The 20,644-nt window shown below is 42.7% G+C and overlaps 1 protein-coding gene across 1 annotated transcript; it reads right to left on the bottom strand.

Moving 5' to 3' along the window:
- Positions 1-2,968: 2,968 nt before the first annotated feature.
- HTATIP2 (HIV-1 Tat interactive protein 2) lies at positions 2,969-20,011 on the bottom strand (the record flags this gene model as incomplete). Its single annotated transcript, XM_080693040.1, has 6 exons — positions 2,969-3,194; positions 3,912-3,973; positions 8,499-8,636; positions 17,404-17,511; positions 19,446-19,641; positions 19,914-20,011. 6 exons carry the CDS (start codon positions 20,009-20,011, stop codon positions 2,969-2,971), a joined length of 828 nt encoding a protein of 275 aa, XP_080549166.1.
- Between the last annotated feature and the right edge of the window lie 633 nt (positions 20,012-20,644).

The raw sequence follows: 20,644 nt of genomic DNA, 5'->3' as shown, positions 1-20,644 counted from the left end.
GTTAATACATGTGAAATGCTTAGATGTGTTAACTTTATCCTAAACAGTGGAAAGCAGATGGACTTTGTTTTAAGCCTGGGGTGATGGTATAAGATGTGTGGGGAAGAAAAAATGTTCCTATGCCTCATGCCACCTCTAGTTTTCCATGCTTTTTTTTTTTTTTTTTTTGTGGAGGGGTATGGGAATGGAACCTAGGGGCCTTCGACCTCCGAGCTACACCCTCTGCCCTAGTTTTAATTCTTTATTTTGAGACAGGGTCTAAGTTGCGGAGGGCCTAAGTAGCTGAAGCTGTCCGCGAACCGTGATCCTCCGATCTCAGCCTCCCAAATGCTGAGATTACAAGCGTGTGCCACCAGGCCCGGCTTTGTCTTCCATTCTTAGTATCCATTCTAATGGCAGAATTTCCTCTTAAATGGAGTGGGCAACAATCATTTCAGTAGAAGTGCCCCACGCTCTCGTCCAGGAACAATGCTTTCCAGGTGTTTAAATTGATTACCACAGCCTACTAGGCCCTGTAGGATCCTGCCTAACCTTCCAGCTCAACACTGCCCTTCACCCTGGGTCCCACCTTTAATCCTTATACTGAATGCAGATCTGATTGTAACAGATCTTAAATCACCTTAAACCACCATTTCTAAAATTGATTTTGCAGCTATTCCAGGAGCAGCCTGTCAGTTTTACCCTAGTGACTACCATTTGCTTACTTCTTTTATATTTTTAAGTTTAATTGGCTACTTTATTTTGGTGTTACCCTCAACACTATAAGGAAAGGATCGTGTCTTTCATTTCTCTGGCATGGTGACTGGGTTAGAATCTTGCCCCTTCAAGTTTAGATTTCACCACAGCTCAAGAGCTTGGGCATGACTGCTTCTTTCTGCTTTAAAGATGACTGCAGATTCTTCTTCATCCCACTCACTCTTGAGACCAGGATAGAATGTTTGAACAAGTCTTTTTGAAGGTTTGTGGTAAGGAAACAAATATTAGGAAATAATCTAAAACTGACCACTGGGTTTAGCTATTTCCAGAGCCCACAGTGCTCAGTGTAGCCTCACAGGGTACCCCCAACATTTGCCCTACTTCTTTAAGCCTATACTTGTTGCCAGATGATATTCTGACTCCTTAAATTCTAAGATCCCACCCTGCCCTGGATGCCTTTTTTCTGAGTGACTGACATTGGGAATGTCTATTATCTTTTAAGAATATATGTCCCCTAAGCCAGGCATGGTGGTGCAAGCCTATAATCCCAGTACTTGGGAGGCTGAGGAAGGAGGGACACAGGTTCAAGGACAGCCTTAGCAAGTAGGGGGGGGGGATGCTCATCAACCTAGCAAGATCCTGTTTCAAAATACCTAGCGAGACCTTGTTTCAAAATAAAAATAAACTAGGGATGGGTATGTAGCTCAGAGGTAGAATGCCCCTGGGTTCAAGCCCCAGTATCCACCCCCCAAAAAAGAATATATGCACCCTATTAAAGGAGATGACCTTTATCCTCCAGTGTCCTCTGAAGCTTGAAATATACTTGGCATACTATAGATTTCAAAAGGCGACAAAATCATTTTGCTTTCTCCAGCACAGAAGACACATCTCACCGCCATCCCACCATCGTTCGTCCGTGATGGGAATCGGCACCATGTGTGAGCTCCTCTTGGCTCTGGCCCTTTCTTGTGCATCTTCTTTTCCCTTGACATCATTTCAAAAATACATAACCTTGGCGGGGCGTGGTGGTGCACGCTTGTAATCCCAGCATTCGGGAGGCTGAGACTGGAGGATCGCAGTTCGCGGACAGCCTCAGCTACTTAGTGAGCCCCTCTGCAACTCAGCAAGACCCGGTTTCAAAAATAAAAATAAAAAATAGAGCAGGGTGTGTAGCCTGGAGTTCAAATGCCCCTGGGTTCCATCCCCAGACACGCAAAAAAAAAAAAAGAAAGAAAGAAAGAAAGAAAGAAAGAAAGAACGAACGAACCTTTAGTCCTTTGAAGTTTGGTGCCTCAGGATATTACTAGCCATTTGAACATTGTGTGATTAATTGTAAGTATCTTAGATCAATGGAGAAACTCAAATATTTCAAATTTATCCATCCACCATATATGCTTAACAATTAACTAAAACTACCTGAAAATACACAGATACTGGGTTCTTTTGCAGAGAGGTTATCAATATAAGTTATGGGATCAGGCTAGGCTAGGCTAGAATCCCGAATCTGCCATTTCCTTGCTTTGGATTCCTGGGCATGGAATTGAGACTTGGTTTCCCTATCTAAGATATGAGGATAAAAAAAAAACCACAAAGGAAAGAAAGATTATGAGGATATGCCAGGTATGATGGCACACGTCTATGATCCCAATATTTGGGAGACTGAGACAGGAGGATCACAGGTTCAAAGCTGGTGGAAGACTCGTGTATTTATTCATATTCCTCTAATTCTCTCATGAATTACATCATCTTGGTTTTATAATAACTTTATTATATATTCAAAAGAAACAGTAAAGGCACAAGTTCACTTACAGTTACATGTAGTTAATTAGCACTTTCATAACGCAGAGACAGGAATGTCAACAATTTTCGATCACTGCTCATCTGCATGGCACATAAGGTTTACACAACTGTTGTGACTCTGCTGATGAGCATTTCAAAGCTGGCTCCCTATCAGTGGCATCAGAACCACCAGGGAGAGTTTAAGCCAAAGAAAACTATAGATTCTTGTGCCCACATCCCAGAAATTCTGACTCAGAAGGTTGGAAACAGGGCCTACAAATCTCTTATTTTTTTCAAAATAAGATTCCTGAGTGATCTCCATGTACAACCAGGCTTTGGACCACTGATACAGAGAACAGCGATGTCTTGATAGGATCTACATGGCTGAGAATAGTGAAAAGAAAAGGTACCACATACAGACTTGCTCAGACCCTGAAGTTACAGATTGATGGGGGGTGTTAAGGTCTGCAGTCACGAGCATTTCTACAGTGGGTCATGGCTTGAGCACGCCACTGGCTTTGCCCAGGTTGTGGATGGCCTTGTTATCCAGGAGTTCCACCTGCTTGTTGCTGGGTCTCACCATATTGGTCAGCATTGCTCTAGCCACAGTCACCACGGGCACAGAATGTCCACTGGACCAGGATTCTGGTAAGGAGCCAAAGAACTTCCTGACCAACCATTCTCCTGGGCGAGATTCTTGTCTATCGCACAACAGAACTCTAAAGAGAAAAAGAGAAGCAGAGGAACATACGGTAATTTGCATTCAGACTGCCATAGGGTCTTAGACTGAACTGTGGCCCCTTGGAATGTAGATGCTGAAGCCTTAATGCCCAATTGACTGTATTTGGAGATGGGGCTTTAGGGAGTAATTGAGGTTTAAATGAAGTCTTAAGGATGGCCTAGGATGAATCCAATAGAACCAGTGTCTTTATAAGAGGAGAAAGAAATGTCAGAGATATCTCTGTGCACATAGGAGAAAGGCCATGGGTGGACTCTATAAGAAGGTGGCCATCTGTCAGGAAGAGAGGCCTCAGCAGACACCAATCCTAATGATACCTGACCTTGGACTTCTAACCTTTACACTGGGGGAAAAAAGTGCTTCTGGGTAGACTCTAAGCAAACTAATGCAGTGAGTATAAGGTTTTATTTGGTGCATAATGAGGATCTAAAAAAAAAGAAGGCAAAGCAAACAAACAAGAAAAAAAAAAAGAGACAGAGAAGCAACCAGCAAATGCTATCGAGGAAATTCCAGACTACTCTGAAGCTGGCCCCCAAACCTCTTCTCTCACTCAAGCCAAAAAGATGTGTCCTACAGAGAAGCAATCCACCTCTAGCTGACTTCTTTCCTTTCCTAAGTATCTTCTTAGCTGTCAGCATCTCCAAATGAGAAACTGGTTTCTAGGATTAACCAACATGCACAACATGGGAATACTTACCCAGGTCTAAATATTGAGTAACGATCAAATTTTAATTCTTCAACCTTGGCTTCTACTTCTCCCTGTTAAGAAAAAAAAAAAAACTTTCAGAATTTCATCAAAACAGCTCATTTATTTAAAGATTAAGAGAGAATAATTATGGGTCTTAAAGATGACCTACTTCTATAGGTCTAAAGACTCAATAAATATCCTCCGAGATTCCAAAAACTCTGGAAAGTTAAGGAAGAAATTATTTAATCCTGACATGTAGTAGAGAGTTAAAAAGTTTGCTAAATGAGTAAATGGTAACATGGTCACTCCTCTTATTTTATTGACACTAAAACAGATCCAAAATTCATTAGCATATCTCATTTTAATCCAGAGTCAATGCTGCATGGTAAAAAACAATATTTTCTAGTTTACAGGTTGTCCCAGTATGTGTCCAAAAACCCATGGATTACCTTCTGTATCCCTCACTTCTTAACAAACCCTTCAAAACTTCAAGAGATAAGCCAGGCGTGGCAGCGCACGCTTGTAATTCCAGCATTCAGGAGGCTGAGACGGGAGGATCTGCGGTTCGCGGACAGCCTCAACTACTGAGTGAGGCTCTCCGCAACTTAGTGAGACCCTGTTTTAAAATAAAAGAATAAAAAACAGGGCAGGGAATGTAGTTTAGAGGTTAAATGCCCCTGGATTCCATCCCCAGACCCACCCAAAAAAAAAAAAAAAAAGAGAGAGAGATAATGAGATTACACACAAATGATGCTTTAACATTTGCTAAACAAACCATGAATTTTCATGCCAGGGATCTCTATAAACAAATGTCAGGGGAGCTCCGGACAGAGGCACCTCCACAATCCTTCTGGCCCTTGGCTTGTGCCTGGGAACTTGGATTTCAAGAGTGTTCCTGCCTTTCCTAAGTGATAAGGAAAGGTTACACACAGGGTCTCACTTGAAGCATGCACTCACCCTCTTCTCCACCTGCTTATACCACTCAGTTGATACCAACCCTATCACATCAGATAATGTTACATAGCTATTTTTAAATCTTTTTCTTTTTCTTTTGCGGTACCAGGATGGAACCCAGGGGCATTCTACCCCCGAGCTACACCCCCAGACCTACTTTTTATTATTCTTTATTTTGAAACAGGATCTCACTGAGTTGCAAAGGGCCTCACTAAGTAGCTGAAGCTGTCTGCGAACCACAATCTTCCAGTCTCAGCCTCTCAAATGTTGGGATTACAAGCATGTGCCACCATGCTCAGCTTTTAAATAAGTAATTTTTAATGTATACACAAAATTGTGAAACCATTACTAAAATCTAAGTTTAAAACATTTCATCATTCTAAAAATAAAATCTCATACCATTCACAGACACACTCCATCCATCTACCCCCTCTCTTCAAGCCCTAGCCAATCACAAACCTACTTCCTATTTCTGTAATTCTACCTATCCTGAATATTTCATATAAATGGAATAAAACAATTTGTGGCACTTTGTGTCTGGCCTCTCTCACTTAACATGTTTCCAAGGTTTGCACATGATGTAGCATGTATCATTCCTTGTTACGGCTAAATAATATTCCATTGTATGGACATACCATAGTTTATTCATCAGTTGAGGGACATTTGGGTTGTTTCCACCCTGGTCATTATGAACAATGCAGTTATGAATATTCACAGAGTAGTACTTATGTAGATATATATTTCTTAGTTTTTTATATAAAGACCTGTTTTGTCTCTATTAGCAATGTGCAGGAAAGAATAAACATAGCAGGCATGAGACTGCTATCATTAGTATCTGTGCTTGCAAGGCTGGCCCTTGGCTTGTGCCTGGGAACTTGGATTTCAAGAGTGTTCCTGCCTTTCCTAAGTGATAAGGATAGGTTACACACAGGGTTTCACTAAGTTGCTGAGTGCCTCACTAAGTAGCTGAGGCTGGCTTTGAACTTGTGCGATCCTCCTGTCTCAGCCTTCCAAGCGCTAGGATTACAAGTGTGTGCCACCACGCCCGGCTCGTTCCTTTATCTTTAAAGATGAGAACACACACATTTTATTTCCTAAAAGATATATTTATTATTCTTGATGAGAATACTTCTTCATAATCTTCAAGATCTTTCTCAGAACCCATATGTGTAAATATTTTGAAAAAGTTTTTTTCTTTTAAAAAGCTGTTGTTGTAAACACTAACAATTAATATAAAAATTTTTTCCCATTCTTGATTTAACTTCACTAGTGGCCTACCGGTCTTCATCTGCCTCAAAATGCCATTTTAGGAGAGCTGTAGCTCAGTTGTAAGCTGTGAGCCACATGAATAAGATCTGGAAATGTTCATTATCATAGGCTGTTCACGAGCAAACACAATGATGCTTACTAAAATAGTAGTGATCCAATATCTCCTTAAAAAAATACAAGCAGCACAGCGTTTAGAGTGTGAAAGTCATCATCCCACTGCAATTCCAGTAGAACAGTGCTGTAAAGTTCACTCAGCAAAGTGACCAGAGTGAAGAAGGGGCTAGAAACAGGAATAAAGAATGGTGCATTGACTTACATAAGGTTATGCCTGGGGAAAATACAATAAGGCAACTTTAATCTCCAAATGTTTTAAAGATTACAATGCAAAGGAAAGAGTTGGCTTGCTCTTTTAGAATATAGAACTGGTAACAGAGTTTATAGAGCCTTTGATTCCATCTCCAGATATGGACTTTCTCTCTCTCTCTCTCTCTCTCTCTCTCTCTCTCTCTCTCTCCCTCCCTCCCTCCCTCCCTCTCCCTCTCTCTCCTTAAATTTATTTTAGTACTGGGGATTGAACACAGATACATTCTACCTCTGAGCTATACCCTCAGCTCTGTATTTTTTATTTTGAAACAGGGTGTCATTAGGTTACTGACAGTCTCCCTATGTTGCTGAGGCTATCCTCAAATATAGGGACTTTTTTTTTTTTCCAGTAGTAGGGGTTGAATGCAGGGGCATTCTACTTCTGAGCTATAACCCCAGCCTTACTTTTTATTTTAATTTACAAGGTCTTTTTAATTACAGGGTCTCAATAAATTGCTGAGGCTGTCCTCAAACCTGAGATCCTCCTGTTTCAGCCTTCCAAGCAAGGGGATTACAAGCATGTGCCACCACGCCCGGCCACACCTAGCTTTGATGGAGACTTTTTTTTTTTTGGTGGTACTGGGGCTCCTGGAAACCCTTCTACCTCCGGGCTACACTCCCAGACCTACTATATATATATATATATATATATATATATATATATATATATATATATATATATAATTTTTTTTTAAATTTGGAAACAGGGTCTCTTAAGCCAGCGAGGCTGGCTTCGAACCTGTGAGATTCCCTGTCTCTGCCTCCCAAGCATGGGGATTAGAAGCGTGTGCCACCATGCCCGGCTAATGGAGACTTTTTAACAAATGGAACTGACCAAGGTGGGGGTGATTGGCTAAGGAGAGTAAACTATCTCCTGATGGAGATATTTAAGCAGAAGGCAGGTGAATTTCTATAAAAGGATTTTCATAATAAAAATATATTTGGCCCAGTAACTTCTAAGACCCAGTTTCTTTTTTTTTTTTTTTTTTTTGGTGGTACTAGAGATTGAACCCAGGGACATTCTACATCTGAGCTACATCCCCAGACCCATTATTATTATTATTATTATTATTATTAGTAGTAGTAGTAGTAGTAGTAGTATTTGAAACAGGGTTTCACTATGTGGCTGAGGCTATCCTAAAACCTGTGATCCTTCTGTCTCAGTCTCCCAAGTACTAGGATTATAATAGGCATGTACCACACTCAACTCTGTTTCTTAAATTCTAAGCACCTGGAGTATATCAGGAGGTTCAAGAAAAGCCATGGCCTACCACCCCACAGAACCAACTTGACTTGCAAGTTAGAAAATGGGAACTTTTAAAAAAGTAAAATAAACAATATGTATGATACTGACAATAGCAAAATGTGTGTAAATTTAAATGGCCTAAAAAGTTGAGCTTATAACTAGCAGAATGCTTCAAACTACACATCTGTGAATCTCCAAAAGCAAAGGCTTACTCTCATTCATTAGGAAAACTGAGGGAAAAGCTTAAGAATCATTGCCTCATCCAGACGTGGTGTCACACACCTGTAATTCTAGTACTTGAGAGGCTGAGACAAGATCATCACAGGCTCAAGGACAGCCTCAGCAACTTGATGAGACTCAGCAACCTAGTGGCACCCTGTTTCAAAGCACGCAATAAAAAGGGCTGAGAGTATAGCTTAGAGGTAGAATGCACTTGGGTTCCATCCCCAGTAAACACACACAAACACACACACACATCCATCGCTGCCTCCAAGTCTCCTCCAGTGCTAAGGTACCACCCTGACCTTCAAGGCCACATCTACCACAGCTCAGTCCATTGATCCTGGATAATTAATGGGGGAAGGAGACATTAGAAATTATCTGTGAAATCACTCCTATTTCCTAAATACATTGCTGCAAAAACAGTCCCTGTAGCGATGAAAAATGCATAACAATGTATTTAATGCTTTTTCATATATTATTTTGTTATTATTTAGTACTGCCAATTAGCCCAGAGCATAATAAAGACAAAAATGTGCACATACCTTCACTTGTAAATATAAAAAGTTGCTTGTCTTATCAGCTCCTTTAGAGGACAGCAAGTTGAAATGTTTGCACCCTCCAGCTTTTGCCAGCTCTGCAGACTTCAGCACATAATCTCGGTCAACACGAACAAATCCCTCCTGAGGGAGAAAAAGGATGTGAGTTATTTCCAAAAGGCTGCGAGTTCATCTTAAAGATTACTACTTGGCTTGGGTGGCAGCCTGAGAGGCCTAGGAGGAAAATAGGGATCTAAATAAAATGCACCCAAGCAATACATGAAAGCCAGGCTCAGACCCTGGGAAAGGCTCCAAGTATGGTCCTCCAGCTTTAGCAGCAAGGCCGGAGTGCGATGAAAAGACAAGGTCGATGGCACTGAAACACACACCAGACAAATGTGCAAAGAGTGAAGGGAACAGGAACGGCATGCTGGGGACTCCCAGTCACTCACTTCTTTGTAGACGTATAGTAACTTTATAACCTTACAACCCTCTCTCTGTTCTCATTCATTCTGTCTCTCTGTCTCTGTCTCTCTCTGTTTCTGTCTGTCTCTCTCTCATTTCCCTGTGTCAACTCTGTGTCTCAAACTGTGACTGAGGACACTCCCTAGGCACTATGAGAACAGTCTATTTAATTTTTAATCTTTATGTATGTTTCACAACGTATTTTAGAAATAATGAGGTATGCATTCCCAAAATGTAGTTCTTACTAATGGTGATATAATGGTGTATTGAAGTGCTTTCTTCAGTACAATGATGTGTATGTTTGATAGGATGTCAGAAGACACCTTGTGAGCGATCACAATCAGCCTCCTCAAGATGCAGATGGAAAAGGCCCAGCCATTGGATGAATCGCTGCCTAGAAAGTGGGAGCTGAGAGCGGAGCGCAGATTCCTGACTCTGAGTCGTGCTCTTTCTGCTGCATCCAGCTTATGAAAATACCTCATCTGTGACTTGGGCAGTCAGAATCATGGCCTCCCAAAGATTTCCACATCCTAAGACCCCTGTTGTGGATATGACAGGTTGCAAGACAAAGCAAGGCCGGACTGTGATGTTGCAGATGATGTTGCAGATGGCACTAAGGATGCTAGTTAGCTGACCTTACAACAGAACATTACCCTGGATGTTCCAGGCGGCTCAGTGTAATCACAAGGGTCCTTGGAAAAGGGAAGTGGCAGAGGAGCCTAGAGTTAGGTGATGTGGAAAGGGCTCCACCCCACACTGCTGGCCTTGAGGGAGGAAGAAAGGTAACCCTGGTCAAGGAAAGCAGATAGCCTCTAGATTCTAAATAGGAACTAGAAAGGGTAAGGCAATAAACTCTCCCCAGGAGGCTTGAACATGGGATGCAGACCACCAGCACCTTGACTTTTATTTCAGGAAAACCTATGCCAAACTTCAAACCAATAGAACTGTAAAAGAATTATTTATTTATTTATTCATTTATTTATTTTGGTGGTACTGGGGTTCCTGGAAACCCTCTACCTCTGGGCTACACTCCCAGACCTATTTTTATACTTTTTTATTTGGAAACAGGGTCTCTTAAGCCAGGGCGGCTGGCTTCGAACCTGCGCGATCCTCCTGTCTCCGCCTCCCAAGCGCGGGGATTACAAGCATGCGCCACCACGCCCAGCATACCCAGGGCCTTTTCTAACCTCCTCGCTATACTCCCAGACTTTAAACTTTATTTGGAAACAAGTTCTCACTCAGTAGCTGAGGCTGGCTTCGAACCTGTGTGATCCTCCTGTCTCAGCCTCCCAAGCACCTGGATTACAAGCATACGCCACCACACCCGGATATGATTCAATTTTTAAAACATAGGCCCAAGCAAACTTTTTAAACTTTGTACTGAAGTATATCATAAAAGAAAATGTTTTTTAAGTACAGAGCTTGATGAGTTTTCCTAAACTGAACATCTCCTGCAACCAGCTCTCAGGTCAAGAAGCAGAACATTGCCACTACTGTAAAAGCCTTCCTGGGTCCTACTTTCTCGTCACTCACGAGTATAATTGTTATCTTCCAGCCCTACTTTAGGTAATATAAACTCATCTCTTTTATCTGTGATGATCACTGTGTGTGTGTGTGTGTGTGTGTGTTATATACTTTAGTCTATAAACAACTAACTTGCATGCTCGTTCTAAACACTGATTCAAATTCCTGTTCTTGCTTTTAACTTCAGTGTAAAGCAAACTCTTAATAGTTAGCTCATCCTTACAAAGAAAGACAAACAGAAAGGTAATTCTCATCAGAGCCTTTCCCCAAAATGGTATTTTAGATGTACTGAAAGTGTGCCAAGAAAAGCCCAAAATGACAGAAAAATTCCAACTGAATTTCCCTTCCATATCTATTTCTTCCTCTCCCGTTTGGCAGAACTCTGGTTTTAATAACCGGTTTGTTTTCCACAATACAACAACACAGATGACTTGTGGAATAAACTTTGTGGTTTTTGTTGTTTTGTTAGCACAAATGCTTGGGAGGATTATTATAGTTGTCTCTGTTAAAATGCTTTTTTTTCTTTCATCAGCTTCTTTAAAAATGAGGGAAAGAGTCAGCCAATCACAGACTCCCAGACCGACGCTGTCTCCCTCACTTAATCCAGAGGCAGAAGAGGATCATTCGATTAAACTGAGACCCTAATTTATTTGGCTTTAGTTCTGGATCAACCTCCCCTTAATAGAGTGCTGTCGTCTCCAATTGTTGGATGAAAATTAAAGTGACATAAATACCATGGACTCTTTCAATCTGATTAGCCAGGGGAGGCACGTCAATACCACCCCAGCCATCAGACTCCAGCGTCCTTCCTTTCACCAGCCTCGCCAGCAAGTGACAACGGCTCCTTGAAGGACGAGCACCCACGCGGCCCGCACAGACCCCCACCCTTGGCCCATCAGCCCTGCTCAATGGGCCCCGTTGACAAGGTGCCCATACCTTTCTCCCTCGCCACTCTCTGAACAAAGCTAAATATTGTTTTATTAGCAATCAATGGCTGTTAATCCAAAACGATTTCACAAATCCTTTGAGCCCTCAAGCTGATTATAAATACGCGTTTTTCCAAGCCCACTAAATTTTAAACTTCACTTCCCTCATCCTGATGGCGTGGCCTTTTAGCTGGTGAATGAAACTCAAAACCAAAAGGGTCAACGGTTTTCAGGGACTTAGGAATCCAACTGAGGCGAGGGTGCTGGGGACTGACAAGCTGATGTCAACACATACCCGTTTTCTTTGGAGTGAGGAAGAGCCTACTTTTAGATAGAAGCTATCTTTAAGATATATATTAAATCCCTTTCTTATTCTCCAGCCACAATTTGAAAAAATAGAAAAATAAACTAAATTACTCTATATCCAAGAAACAAAATTTTCAGGGGGAAAAAAAAAACTGTACTTAGTAGTTTCCCTAACCATAAGGCAAGAGAAAAAACAAGGTCTTCTGAGAGTACTAACATTATGTTGGCATGTCTTTTCCATTTTATGTGTTCCAATCTTAGTTAGGAATCAGAGTTCCTTCAAGAAAAAGAAATTCATTAAGTAAGTTCTTACTATAAGTTTCTTTTCTAGGACCCACCCCAAAGAATATATACAAATATGCCATATCCATAGGCTCCACCAAAGAAAACAAAATCTCTCCCAATTATTCTTTTGGGGACTGGGGGTTGAACCCGCTACATCCCTCCCTGTGTTATTTTTTTTTTTAGAAACAAGGTCTCACTGAGTTACTGACGCTGGCCTCAAACCTGTGATCCTCCTCCATCTCAGCCTCCCAAGTACTGAGATTACAGGTATTGTCACCATACCCAGCTTCCTAATTACTCTTATGTTCAGTCTTATTAAAATCAAAGCCTAGTAAGCATTTATTTCTCCTAGCCTCCTTTACCAGTACCTGAAAAACAGTAACAATATTGTGACTTTAAGAACAATTGATCCTAACAAGATATTTCAGTGCTGACCAAAGAGAGGACAAAGCATGCTAGAATGGCTAGAGCCAGTCACAGGGGTCCTTTTCTCAGAAGGGAGATCTATCATTCTATAAATGGCCGTATTTCAATCTATTTCTGCTCCAGGCCCTTTCTCCTTTTCAGCCCAACCCTATATCAGACCTGAAAACAGAGATGCTGACAAACAAGGAATGGGATGACCTGAGACTCCATTTGTTTGTGTCCTGTGGGGCATCTCTATATTTTATTTACAGAGGTGGAAGAAAGATCTTGCTTAGAGATAGAGCTCTGGATAAAAAACTAAACAGGCACTGAGGATTCCTGGGTCAATCGGGGCATTCAGGACTCTCTTCCATTTGAGTCATTCTTTTTTCTGGTGTTTCAAAGAATTCTGCAGATGGAAGGAGGTTCGGTGGTCACCTCCTTGTAGTACAGATAAGGAAGTGGCAGTCCACAAAAGCTAACCAACATACACCAAAGGTTACTTGGTTTCCAGATAGAGTCTTAATATTTCACAAGCCATAGGGGTGGGCCAAATTTTCCTGTAAAAGATCAGATAGTAAATATTGCAGAATCGCAGGGCTCTGTTACATCTACACAAGCCCACTAAATTACCATTATAGCAAAAAAGTAACCATAGATAATATGTATGAAGAACAATTTTATTTATGGCTACTACAACTTGAATTTCTTTTTTTTTTTTTTTTTTTTTCAGTACTGGGGATGGAACCCAGGGGCATTCTACCTCTGACCTACAACCCCAGCCCTCTTTTTTATTCTTTATTTTGAAACAGGGCTTCACTAAGTTGTGGAGGGCCTACGTAGCTGAGGTTGGCCGCGAACCTGCTATCCTGTCTCAGACTTCCAAATACTGTGATTACAAGTGTGCGCCACCACACTCGGCTCAAAACTTGAACTTCTTATATGTGCACGTGGCATGACATATTATTCTTTTGTGTATGTGTGCTACTGGGGATTGAACCCAGGGCAGCCCTACCACTGGGCTGCATCCTCAGCCCCATCTATTTTTTTTTTTTTTTAAGACAAGGTCTTGCTAAGTTGCACAGGATCTTGCTAAGGCTCTTTCCTCAGCCTCTGGAGTAGCTGGGATTTTAAGTGTGCGCCACCACACTTTGCATGACACATTAGTCTTTTCAGTTTTTAGCCATTTAAAAATAGAACAACATTCTTAGTTGGCCATACAAAAACAGATAGCAGATTATACTAGACCCCCACCCCAGACTGCAGTTTGCAAACTCCTGGATCAAATGGGCATATTATTAGAACCAGAAGTCATGAGATTGTTATGATGCATAATAAATATCATAATGCTACATTCATCATATTAACATCATGCATTCGACAGGAATATAAGAAGCTGAACTAACTGCTGGAGTCTATTCCCCACAGGTGAGGAGACAACTGAACAGGTGAAACGCCATCAAACCACACAAACTCACCAGTCAAATCCTTTACTACATGTAAAGAGAAGTGCCTTATTTTTGATGATATCTTTGAGCTTTGTTCTTCACTAAAGGCCAGGGTTTCGAAGGGTATCTCACTGAAGTAACTTAAGTTTAGCTATTCACTAAAGCAAGGTAAGGACTGTCTAGAACTACAGCGGTTGGAAGGACAGCAGGTGAAGAGGACTAATACATCAGAGCACCTCCCAACAGCAGCCTGACAAGAAGAGCAGGGTTAGTTGTACGAAAGTCTCCCTAGGAACCTGCTAAATACACAAATTCAAGGTAGGTGTGGTGGTGCCCACTTTAATTCCAGCTAATCGGCAGTCTGATGCAAGAGGATCATTAAGTTCAAGGTCATGCAACTTAGTGAGATTAAAAAGTGCTGGGGATGTAGCTCAGTGGTAAAAATAAAAGATAAAAATGGCTGGGGGTATGGCTCAGTGTTAGAGCACACCTGGGTTCAATTGCCAGTATTACAAAAATACACTCCAAGCTTCCACCTCAGATTCTGCCCCAGGAGATCTGGGTTAGGGCCAAATCAAGGAGCCTCTGCATGACCTAGATGACTGTGGCCTGAGAGCATGAAAGGAAGCTTAACATCTAACCAGCTACCGCTAAGGGAAAAGGTTTCCAAACGGCTGAAGAAAGCTAAGCAATTAACTCTGTCATCAGTTCCAACAGAAAGCTGAGCAGACTCAATTTTACGGGTTGAATCAGATTCCCCCAAAATGTGTATGTGGAAGTCCTAATCCCAGGTACTTCAGAATGTTAACCCTATTTGAAAATAGGCTTGTTGCAGATTAATTAGTTATAATGAGCATGTACTGCATGAGGTACCCCCAAGCCAGTATGACTAGGAAGCATCCTTACAAAAAGGTCAAACACAGACACAGACATGCACACAGGAAAATACCAGGTGAAAAGACTCAGAGAAGGCGGCCACCCGAAAGTCAAGAAGAGAGCCTGAGACAGCCCCTGTCCCCAAGTTACTTCAGCCTCCAGAACTGTGAGACAATGTGTTTCTGTTGTGTAAGCCACCAGGGTTACTGTGCTATGGAAGTCCCAGCCAACGAATGCACCCAAGACCGCAGTGAAATAAGCTGGATACTGGGAGAGAAACCCTGACCTTCTTGAAGTCTCTCTACTGGAAACAGGTCGCTAAGGTAAAACTCAGGTTGCTAAGGTGTTAGTTACAGAACAGCTATTAAAGTTGAGCGTGATAATCCCAGTACTGGGGAGGTTGAGACAGGAGGATCACAGGTTCATGGCCATGCTCAGCTACTTAGGGAGACCCTCCACAACTTAGTGAGACCCTGTTTCAAAAAAGAATAAAATAGGGCTGGGGGAGAGGCATAGCTCAGAGGTAAAATGACCCTGGGTTCTATCCCCAGTACAACAAAAACAAAACAAACAAACAATAGTTACTAACAAGAGGTTCACAACCAGCTTCAAGGAGCCCATTTGATGAAGCCCTTGGTGAATTCTTCTATGCCTGCTAACCTACAATTCCAATGGATGAGCTTAGGAGGCCACAAGCCCCCGCCACATGACTACTGTTATCTGGTCACTTGTGAGCTGTCATTTCTTAAAATGCCTAAAGGCATCACAACCTTCAAACTAAATATTTGGACCAATCTAAACTACTTTTTGGCACAATCCTCTCAGCTATTTAAGTTCCAATTCACTTCTTTCCTTTCCTTTTTTTTTTTTTTTTTTTTTTGCAGTAGTGGGGATTGAACTCAGGGGCATTCTACCTCAGCTACATCCCCAGCCCAGCCCTGTTTTTTTAATTTTTTAATTTTTATTTTGAAACAGGGTCTCACTAAGCTGCAAAGGGTCTCACTAAGTAGCTGAGGCTGGCTGCAAACTGGTGATGTTCCAGTGCTGGCCTTTCAACTACTGGGATTATAAGTGTGTGCCACCACGCCCAGCTGTCCAGATTCATTTCTAAGATCTAGCTTACTAATCTTTTTCCATGCTTACTCACTATTCAAACTGACTTTAAAGAACAAAAGGTGAGCGGCCTAAGAAATAGAGAACCAAACCCTTTTTTTTTTTTTTTTAAGAAAGTGATACCTTTATTGTATTTTTGTGGTATGGGATATTTAACTCAGAGTGCTCTACCTCTGAGCTATAGTCCCCCAATTCTATTTTTAAAAAGTATTCTAGATAATGAAGACACCCAATTCCTGTTTAAAATTGCATTACTCAATTTGAATACAACAAAGTGATTTAGAACTTCCCCTGGGGTGCCCTGTGAGATCTGCTTTACGTCCTGAAAATCAACCGCTCTATGCTTAATGCAGTTTTTAATTTTGCTGAGTCACCACCAAAATCAGGCTGGCCCTCAAGACAGTAAAACCTGCAGTGTACTCGAACAAATGTTTTTCAATGCTTTTGGAGGGCACTGATATGACTGTCCCTTGGGACAGAAAAGACTGTGTTAGCTGCTAAGCGGGAACATGACCCTTCTAGAAGGGATAATGTGCCAGTTTCTGAGAATGTCAAACTTCTCCATTATCCACAGTTCCCAGCACAGAGCTTAAAACCCAGCAATATTCTAGGTGGACATACAGAACAGCACAAGATATGGAAATTCATCTCTACTGAAAGCATAAACAGAATTACCCTTTGGATTGCTGAGAAGCCCAGAGAAATACAACTACTTGGTTGGTCTAAACCAAAAGTACTTAACCCATATGCTCCCCTAATGTTTCAGACTCACGGGCCTGGTTTATAAACCTACAGCAAGTCCCCACAGCAGGATCATGGCCTTGCATATTTAAGAGACAAGATCAGCTCCAGCAAGTAAATTCTGCTAGAGGTATAAACTAAGTAAGATGCAGTAACATTTGCCCAAGATCTACGTCGTAAACCATGACTTTTAACTATGTAGTAAACTATGACTTCTGGACAGGGGCCGGCTCAATTTAGAACAGCATTAAAAAGAAAATAAAAAGTGTGTTACAATAGTTTTGCGTCAGCGAGGGCTGAATCATCCTGAGGCTGCATCAGGGCTGAGGGCTGAGTCATCACGGGGGCCGGCTGAATCGTGCCTCTGTATTCTGATGTTCTAGCTCACAAGTTTAAAGCTTGACGTGCAAATGGGTTGAAGCAGAACACTCAGAGAGGATGCTTCAAACTTAAAACATTTATTATGGGAGGAAAAAAAACCCCAGCTGTACTGAAAACAGTATGAGTCAATTAAGTTTATTCGGATATTGTTGTTTGCCTTAGGGGCTACTGTAGTGATAGCCTTATTTGCTAAGCAAGATCATATAGATTTTATGATTTTATCCAGCATCCAGGCCTGAACTTGGGGATTGTTCTGAAGGAAAGATAAAGTTATCAATACTACTCAAATGCAACAAAATTAGGCAGCAGATGGAATCTTAAGCAATTAGAGTTTATTTACATTTAAGCACTTGAAAAAAGCACAAAGAAAAAGAATAAGTAAGAAAAGAATCCTTGACCTTACAGGCTAGTAAAAAGGAAAAGGGTATTTTTCTTCCTTACCGCCCCAGCTTTGTTTCTGGTGGTACCCAGGCAACAGAATCCAACATCATGACCTTGAAAGGCAGAAGCGTAGTCATCCAGCTTTTCGAAGTCCACCACTTCTTGGTTCTATACAAGGGTACAGTTGTATACAACCTCATGTTACTTTAAAAGCAGATGAAACACCCCTCTCTATCTAAAGAGTAAATTATACATTATGGAAGGGTCTAACAACTTAGTATCAAATTTTGCAAATTCATTTTCTCTCACCAAAAAACATTAATCCAAGTGGTGAGTCTACAGTATACATTCATAGCCATGGTCCGGGGTAATGTAACAAGACTGGCGTGATCTGGATTTCTAGTATCAGATTCAGTTATAATTTATTTGTGGAAAACCAGAAATAGCTAACCAAGAAGATCACAGGTATAATGTGAAAATAGGAGATAGTGTTTGGAATCTTAAAGACCTAGGTTCAAATATTGGTTCCACTACCTACTAGGCATGTAATTTTGGCCAAGTTACAGATCACATAATCTCAGGGTTTTTTTCAGCCATAATATATGGATAATAATCTCTTCTTCTGCCCAACTCATGAACTTCTTCTACAGTAGAATGAACCAGGAGGTGCTTGATAAAAAGGTACATTCCTTTTTATTCCAAATCTACAAATCCAACAAGATCCCATTGCAATCTTGCTGCACACTAAAATTTAAGATTTTGCATCTAACTTTATAGTCTGCTATGAAACTTAAGGTTTGAGAAGTCCCATCGTCCCAGAGTTCAAATAAAATACTAGTTTCCTTCATTTACCTTCAATTCTTTCCAAAGAATTCTCCTAGCACTGTATACAGTGCTGAAGAAAACCAGGTTTGCACAAGGTGCTTGGTCAAAAGATATGTCACCAAAATTGTATTCTTAAAAACACCAGTCTCAAGTTCAGATTCTAATCACCAATATTCTACATCACCCAAGGGACTAGACTATGAAGACCATCCAACACCGGCCTAGGCTTGAGCAAACAACGCCTGTTTCAAGCAGGTAAGTCTTGACATATCCAAAACATATGCAAAATGACTTGAGCATGGACCTATGGGGATCAAGAACACAGTAGCAAGTGGCTTGTTATTTTAAATGCTTCTCTTATAAAACCGTGGGACCAAATTCTGTAAGCATGATGTCTTAGGACCACACCTATAGTTCATGGAAAACTTTTTTTTTTCTTTTTTCTTTTTTTAGTACTGAGGATTTGAACCCATGGCATTCTACCTCTGAGCTACACCCCCAGCACCTATTTTATTTTGAAACAGGGTCTCACTAGGTTGATCAGAGTCTCACTAACTTGCCAAGACTGCTCTCCCACCAGCGATTCTCCTATCTCAGCCTCCCAAGTAATGGGATTACAAGCATGTAACACCACACCCAGCTGAAAACTCCATTTAAATGGAGAAAGGAATCTCCACACAGTTCAGACTTCAGAAATCTAGACATTATCACCAGCTGGAAGAAAGTCTGGTATATCATCTGCTTACCCAGGACAACCTAACTCACAGTGAAGGTTATATCCCATGTACAGGCACAGGCCAGGGAAGTCAGGCAGGGCAGATTCCCGTTTTCAAGTAAGGCACCTTCCATAGACCATTCCCACTGTTGCAAAGCACTTTCAGATTCTCTGACAACATTCCGCGAAGTGTGTGGGAAGACAAAATAAGCAAAACGGCTGAAAAATGGCCACGGTTGTAGGGCCATCTCTAGAAGCCAGCTTGCCTGAGCAATAAAGTGCTCTTCTCTCTGCCTCACCTACCCCTATTACAATCTAGGTCCTGCTTCATCCAGTTCTAGAAATAGGGAAGGCTTTAAGGCCACATGGTAAAAGAGGGGCCTAAAAGAAACAAGCGCTGTCTTCAGCTGGGCTTCCAGGAGGGGCTCTCAGATCAATCAGAGCCAGAAGCTGATCCTTTCTCCCTGTCTCCATCGGGCCATGTTCTGCCCTTGGGCACGAAATGCGTTCATCTCATGAAATCGACGCGGGCAGTGTTTTGGGTACCAGCTCAAATACCCACCACATTTTTATAAGCGTCCTCCTCGAAAGTGAGCTTCCTCCTGCCAATGATCGTGACTTTAGAAAACAGGTTCTGGTCCAGGATTTCTTTTAAGAGCACTTTGCCGGTTTCCCCGCTAGCTCCCAGAATAAAGACGGATTTATTCTGCATTTTAAAGTCTTCCCGAAGCTTCGGCAGCGCCTCCGTCTCCGCCATGCTGGGGGAAAATAACAAGGGCAGGTGCGCTTATTAGGATGTTAAGGGACCGCCCCGTCCTAACCCAGGGGAACTAGGCTGTAGTCCCCGCCCTAGAGAAAGTGCTCAGTCACCGCGGGCGCGGCCCTCGGCGCACCCCGGCAGCCTCGCTGCAAGGGGCCCGCGCTGGGCGGAGCGGCCCTGCACGCGTGCTAGCAGCTCGGGGCCTCCTCCCCTCGGCGTCCCGGCCCCGGAGGAGTGCGGGCCCAGCTCGGTCCGCCCGGGAGGAGTTACCTGGGCCCGCCACCCGGCCCCGCGTCCTCTCGCAGCATGAGGAGCAGAGCGGCCACCAGCGCAGCGGCCGTGGCGCTGAGCGCCCCCAGCCCGGGCATCTGCAGCCCTCCTGCACAGCGCCCTCCCTCCCGGGGGCTGGAAGCGCGGCCCGCGCCTACCCCGCCGCGTCTCCCGGAGACTCCAGCGCCGCCGCCTCGCCCCGCCCAGAGGGCGGACTGGGGCAGGGCTGGGGGGCCGCCGGCCTCGCCCAGGGCACGTGCGCTGCGCCCAGGCCAGCCCCAGCCTTGCACACCTCTTCCTAAATGTCAGGGGTGCTCAGGAGACTCCCTCCCGCCGGCTTCCTCCATGTCTTGGCCCAGCTTTAGTAGACCCCAGCCAAAAGACATTCCAGAAGAATAACCTTCCCCAGTCCTCCCCCCAACCCCAGACCTGTCATTTCAATCGAGGAAGTCTCTGTCCCAGATTCAAAAACTTACACATACACACACACACACCCCACCTCCAAACAAACCTATTCCTTACCTCTCTTGAGTGGCATGGTACACACACACACACACACACACACACACACACACACACACACACCAGTCAATCTCTTTGACTCCAGATCAATCACCAAGTGCAGTCATCTTATCTGCTGTCCATATGTTAATCTCCTGTGAGTCAAGCTCACACTGGAATAACTGGTCTCCCTGCCCAGATCCTGGTCCACCTCTAGATGGCAGAGCCAA

The sequence above is a fragment of the Muscardinus avellanarius genome (assembly GCF_963383645.1).
Source record: "Muscardinus avellanarius genome assembly, chromosome: 1".
Classification (NCBI taxonomy): Eukaryota; Metazoa; Chordata; class Mammalia; order Rodentia; family Gliridae; genus Muscardinus; species Muscardinus avellanarius.
The sequence above is the reverse complement of the archived record's forward strand: the minus strand, read 5'-3'. Positions and strand labels throughout refer to the sequence as shown.